Here is a 6,625-nt window from a genome sequence, read left to right as displayed (position 1 = left end):
GGCAGAAAGGTGGTCCAGAATGTTTGCCGGAGCATGGGCTACTTTAAATTTGGCGGCACAGCCTTTATTGTTATTTTGCAGACGATTTTCGTGTCGACTGTGAGCTGTGCCGCCATTGGGGGCTAAGCAGAAGGACGGGGGCAAAGCAGAATTGCGCCGGGGGCGTAGAGGAACGACGGGGCGAAGCAGATTTTTTGCGGGGGCGAAGCAGAACGGGGCGGGGGCGAAGCAGAACGGCGGGGGCGAAGAGGAAGGAGTTTCATGGGGGTGTACCCTTCTCGCCAGTAAAGCTTGCAGATAGCTCCTGTCGCCATGAAAGAAACTCTCATCACTTGCTACGAACTGCTTCCATGTAATATAAGTAAAGTATCTCTATGATCAAGCCGTTAGCAACGGCGATATCGAGATTCAACAGCGGATTCGCCGCCCCCGCCATTTTTTAAAGCCTTAAGTACGTCACACCGAACTGCTGCATGAGGTACATAATAACCCCGGTGCGAGACCACCGTTGCCATAGCTTTCCACATTGCGCATGCGCTGTAGCGGACATATTTCGGCTCCCAGAACTTTTCAAAGCACAATTTTACATTTTTCCTTCCAGAAAAGCATTATAGAATCTCCTATCCTGGTGAAACTTTTCAAAACTATATTTTAGCTAGTTTTCTTCAATTTTGGGTTGTTGAAAGCGTTGTAGCGGCCAGGAAAATTGGTTTTACCGGTTTTTGAAACTCGCCCCCCTCCCCCTCGCTACCTTGGCGACGTTTACAGAAGTGTAGTTCCATAGTCGGGTCTATGGCGGATGACTCGGACTCGGACCAGGGAACCAGGATTCACGTCAACCAACATTACGACGAGTCGCTAGAAGTCGCCGACGCAGAGGAGGTATTGTTGTTGTTTTCACGTTGTTGTTGTCATGTATTTAGGGTGGAATATGGCGGTATTTTTGAGAGAAAATATGCTTGAACACCTAACGTTACAAATTGTAACGTTAGGTGTTCAAGCATAACTAGATAGAAATATTAGCGGTTGCTAATATAGACAGGTTCGCAATGTAGTGTATTAAGCTAAATCGGCTACTAGTATTTAACTTAAGGTCTCATACGCCAATTTCGCTGTCCCATAGATTTACACCTTAAAATACGTAACTATTTTGGCTGGAATCCAATAAAAAAAACATAAATCAAGAGTTTTTTTTATTTCTATAGCAAGCACACATATGTAAGGCAGTACATTGATTTGGCCATACCAAGGCCACGGCTTCAAGGCCACATACTCCTGTTTACCTGAGGGAGTATCGGTACGCTGCCGCCTGAGCTGTGTGTCCTTGAAATTGCTCAGACTGCCAACTTTGGCCTGAGGAAAGGGAAATGAGGTCACGGAGAACAGAACAGATTCGGTGGCACTGCGTTTTCACTAATACGAAGAGATACAGAAAATGTGCTGTGTGAGCCCTTTCAAGGGGCCCTGCAAGGGGGTCCCGACAACGCTAAATTCTGAGAGCCGGCTACGTATTGCGCTGAATTCAAGAAGCCTCTCTACGCTCTACGCTAAATTCGAAAGATTCCTAACACAGAAGTTCACTTTTAGTGCTTTACCTTTTGCAGGGTTCCTTCTCATCCTTTTTCTAATCACCACTCACCTTGTAAACAAGTCCCTTATCAAAAGAAAAAACACATCCCAAAACAAAATTCCACTTCTCTAAATAAGTGGTCTCATCTTTAGGACTACACATCCAAGAAAATACTGTTTTCTGAATTTAAAAAAAGAAGAAGAAAAAAACTTCTGAAGAAAGAAAATTATTAATATGCACATTTTGATTGGTTTCTAACCATGGTTTCTATCCCTCTGTTTGCCTAAAAATCGATAATGTGATTGTATCAATTTTAAACCCCCTAACCCAATTAGCTGTGTCCAGGGGAGGGAGTCTCCTCCTGGCTGTTATCACAACCAGTTTAAAAGCTATTATAGTCTTATTGTCGGGAAATCCCAGCCTTTCTACAGGAACACAGTTCTCCCCTGCTAGCGTTATTGTATCATCCCCAACAACACGGCCTTGAACAGCGATCAGATAGCGCTCAAGGACAAACAGCTGCAACTATTCAACTTTGTACATAAGCAGCAGAACGTCTAGAGGAAAATCCGTACAGTATAACGCCCTGCAAATTATGTTTGTGAAAACGTATTGAGAAGCATTTCATGAAGACGATCGACCCTGAATTTGTCGTAAACCTTATAAGTAAGTTTGTGCGTTTGTAGCACAAGTTCTACCCCGCTATTGTAAAATGTACAATCCCCACAGCAGTTGAATACTAGTATACATACGGTGAAAACGAAATGTGATAGCGCTTAGCCGCTTGTCTTTTAATTGACCTCAGATTAGACAGAGGTGAATTGTTATCAACCACACCGCTAACGTAGCGACCTGAGGTTAAGCCCAATGCGATGCCTGTCAGACACGTCTAGACGTAACAGCGCAAACCCTCCTTGATTAGTGGACTCTTCCATGATGTCAATGTCTTTGCATTGCAGCTATGTTGACCAAAACTATTGAGTATTTGGAACAACCTATTAAAAGCAAATAAAGGGTCCGTCAGCATTGTCAAAAGTTCATGAACTTTTCAAATTTGACCCGTAGGTTAATGTCAGGACCCTCAGAAATGGGCATTTAATTGGCAGGAAGCGAGTTAACGCACGATTTCTTGAAGGAAATGTCAATCAGATTTGCGGTGAATTTGAAATTATTCAATCTATTCGGACCAATCACGGTGGATATTTGGGAGCCCCGGGAATGAAAGTTTGTAATTAGCATGCCTTCCAGCCCCTGTCGTGTCAGTCTGACGTCAACCTGCCAGGGGCAGGACAGGCAGCAAATTGATTCCGGAATCCTCTCGACTAGTTATCCAGTCTTCGGCTTTCTCACGCCACGCATGCCGAAGACACAGCGCCGATGTGCCGGCTGAGGTCACCTTCTGTTGGCTCACAACGCCGGCTAGGCGGGGAAGGACTGCAAGGACAAGCAGGATTCCCTGGTCTCTCCGACAGCTAAGCTAACCATGGCGGACCTACAGAAGAAGACCATCAAACTGTGAGGCCGAGCTCCAGCGAGAGGTGGAGGCGCTAGAACAGAAGTGGCAACAACTGCACTCGCCCTCGTCCCATCCCCCTTCCTCCAGAAGAGCTGGCGATACATGTGGAGGGAAACGCGCACTTTCTTGGCTTTCGCCCGTCATTCATGCATGAAGCGAGAGCTGGCCTGGATGCACAGATTCACCAGAGTTTGTCGGTCGACCTATGCACCAACCCCGATAAGAACATCGCTGGGAACGTGCGGTTCCTTCTGGGTCATCCAGCTTTGTTCGATCGCAATGCCAAGTGCAGAACTTAACGTTCTTCCCCAGTTCCATGACACAGTCCTCCTCTTAGCTGCAGGGTAAGTCAATTTTTCTTTTCATTCTTTGTGCTCTTTAGGGGGAAATAGTATTGGCTAGCCCCGGGATGTAGACAACATACAATGAAAATAAATATCAAACGCTAAATAATTGATGAAATGATGATATGGGTCGTGCGTTGCCAGACGAAAGCATAACCACATTCCTCTAGAGTGTTGCAAACACCAAACGCCCAACACTAGTACCTGATGCTTATAAGTCTATTTGACATAAAAGAGCGTCTCCGTGAACTTCGTTAAAGGCTGTCAGCTGCATGACCCGTACGTTCTTTCAGAGTCGACTTGATACCGTTTAGGAAAACCTCCAGTTGTATTGGGGACTTCCCTAGTTCTGCCCGTGCTGCAAGATTACTAGCAGTTTGGGGAATATTCAATGTTTGTGCAAAATCTTAGATGTACTGATTCAATGAAAGACTCCCATATTTCAGACCCAGCATGGGTTTAGAATTTATTCTCTTTGAACGTGAACTTGTATGTATTAAAGCACTTTGTTGTTGTCCCTGCTTTACGTCAATTTTTTTCCGCTAGACGTGGACTCTTGGTGTCATTCTTTGCTTGGCGTTTGGCTTGTTGAAGCCACTCTTATACTTGTGCTTTGCACATGTGTGTTTGGAAATGTCATTTACTCATCTCTCTCCTCAAACCTTGCCTAGCCTCTATGTTATCCTAGAACGCTCTGTACAGCATACTGATCATGTCTGCTCGTAGGTCTCCTCGCATCCCAGCTAATGTGGCTTTGCTTCTTTGGTTATTACGTATGATTCATGGATGCTGGTGACCTCATTTAAGAGCGCAGTAATTAATGTGGACCTGTATATACGCCTACTCATCTGTCGCAAGCGACAGGAGATTCCAAGAATTAATGTGGTGGTTTGCGGTTTCTTTTACTCCTTTACAGTTTTCTTTTGCTTGTTTCTTTATATCTTTGAGTGCCTGTTGTCTTAGTCACACTGTGTCGGACTGGATGTTTTGCTTTGTCTGCAGACAGCACTTTGCCTGGCAATATTGTCTGGGTAGAAATCCATTTTTTATCAATTCTTTAACTGACCCCGCCTTTTATGACGTATTGTTGGCCACTGAGTAATTATGGCTTTTCAGTTGCTCTTGTTCATTTACCGCACCTATTATCTTCCATCATGTACAATGTAAGAGGCTGTCGAAATTTTGTTTACGTAAAGTTTTAACCACTTGACATGTTCCTTCAATATTTTCCGCCCTTACCTAATATCCTCTCCCCTCTGATAAGACTTACCTGTCCAGATTGAATATTCCAGAAACATCTTGCCAGTATTTTTTTAATTCCTAGATCAGCCCCTGAGTTTCTGAAGTCTGTCGTCAGGCCAATTCTTTATAACAGTGCTGAGGCTGGGTAGAGACTCCAACCTGGTAGAGTTCTATTGCTATAACTTGATAACATATCCTAAAAGGTTAGTGATCGGGATTTCTACCGGTACCGGCAGAGACTCCAATCGGAGTTTCTATTGAGTCTTTTAAACGCCAAGAAATGACTTCAATTTACTCATGTTTTTTTTCCTCTCTCAATCTCTGTACCCGCAGCAGGCCAGCTAAGCCATGACGACCCTCACCTCACAGACGAAATTCACCGGCGAGATGGTCTAACAGACATTTACGGAAGGGCCAAAACAGAGGTATAAGTCCACACGATGTATTTGTCGTTTCTGTTGATCAGAGGAACATGTTGTTGAATTTGTAATATCTTGATTAATGAACAAACATATCTTTCAACTATTGTTTACTTCGATGTACACTTCATAGCATTCTGTAAAATCTATTGACTCCCTATTTGGCTATTTTACTAAGTTTGAATCCGCGTTGTTGTTGTGGAGACTTTGGAGATGTGTTACACGTTACAGCAGCTGCCACCTGCATCTGCACGGTTGAGTGACAGTTAGGTTCAGACGTTCAAAACACTGACACATAGGGCCAGTTTTTCTGACCTATGGAGTTAATTGCTTGACTTAAAGAATGCGTGACAAATTGGAGATGACCTAACATACCAGACGGGTAATTAATCTTCAGTTGTTTTAGCCTGTTTTGGGCGGGCTGATTCAAGTCAAGTATGAAATGTTCATTGCACAATGATTGCATCAGATACATTATATGTCAAATAACATGAATTAGACATGCGATGTAATCAATGATTCGTCATTCATAATTGTCTGAGAGACTTTCATTAATGTCAAAATACAATTGGTTGGACCTTCCCGACAAACATCCTCGTATTTCTTCTGCAGGTTGTAATCTTCCCTACCAACCTCTGCTTGGAGAGCACAGATCGTTCACGTCAAGCCGCCGCCGGACGCCTTCATCCTCCGAGACAACCGATGTCCCCCGGTGCTGAGACATCCGTTCCCGGTCCCGATAGAGCTGTGGGAAGGGGCCAGGAAGTGAGCCTGCGCAGTGTGCCTGGTTTGTACACCGTTTTTTTTATTGAAACCGATAATTTATCTGTAATTTTCTTTATAGAAAATGATTATTTTTCTGTTATTGTTTCATATGAAACGATTATTTTTCTGTTATTAGTCTATATAGAAAATGATAACTTTACTGTTATTGTTGTATTCAAAACGATTATTTTTATTATTTTTAGAGAAAACGTTTTTAATTTTTTAAGAGAAAACGATTATTTTTCTGTTATTATTTTATACAAAACGACCCCTGAAAATTCCCTGACTTTTTCTCTGAAGACTACGATAAACGATTGGTAGAGACATGTGGCCAACTGAGGAAATTTGGTGCTGTTTTAATTCTCTAGAGGTTCCAAAGTTGTTGTTTTTTCGACGGCGTTGACGCGTTGAAGTCGTGACAATGGTAGTTAATGTGATGGCCGGGATGGAGCTATTATTACTCCGTGAAGGAGGTCAGGACCTCCGGACGAAGTGTTGTGAAGAGCTGATTTTTCGTGTTCGCAGTCAAAACACTGGGTTCTCTTTGTGTAATCGGCACGCAATTTTATACGCCGTCTGCGGGCATGCCCGTGTTGATGCACGAATGTGTATTTTTGCCGTTGCTGCTTTCGCGGTAAATGTAATATTGCAGACGCACCCCTACAATGGTCCAGTAAAACGCGTTGTTTGGAATAGCAGTGGGGGGGGGGGGGTGGAACGTTCATGCAGNTACGGGGTGATTTGATAAGTGGTTCCAGATGTTTTGCCC

The 6,625-nt window shown here is 43.6% G+C and overlaps 1 protein-coding gene and 1 long non-coding RNA gene across 3 annotated transcripts in view; both read left to right on the top strand.

Moving 5' to 3' along the window:
* The first annotated feature begins 509 nt into the window (after positions 1-509).
* Positions 510-6,625, top strand: part of LOC109472661 (intraflagellar transport protein 46 homolog) — a 16,070-nt gene continuing 9,954 nt past the window's right edge. For both annotated transcript variants that reach the window (XM_019772499.1, XM_019772498.1), the window contains exon 1: positions 510-882. In XM_019772499.1, coding sequence (XP_019628058.1) covers positions 793-882 — 90 coding nt within the window. In that variant the 5' untranslated portion in view covers positions 510-792. The remainder of the gene's footprint in view (positions 883-6,625) is intronic.
* On the top strand, positions 2,429-5,881 carry LOC109472742. The gene is made up of 3 exons (XR_002140385.1): positions 2,429-3,430; positions 5,006-5,097; positions 5,704-5,881. It is a non-coding gene; the product is annotated as an uncharacterized LOC109472742 (long non-coding RNA).

The sequence above is a fragment of the Branchiostoma belcheri genome, unplaced genomic scaffold (genome assembly GCF_001625305.1).
Source record: "Branchiostoma belcheri isolate BF01 breed outbred unplaced genomic scaffold, Haploidv18h27 scaffold28, whole genome shotgun sequence".
Lineage (NCBI taxonomy): Eukaryota > Metazoa > Chordata > Leptocardii > Amphioxiformes > Branchiostomatidae > Branchiostoma > Branchiostoma belcheri.
The sequence above is the reverse complement of the archived record's forward strand: the minus strand, read 5'-3'. Positions and strand labels throughout refer to the sequence as shown.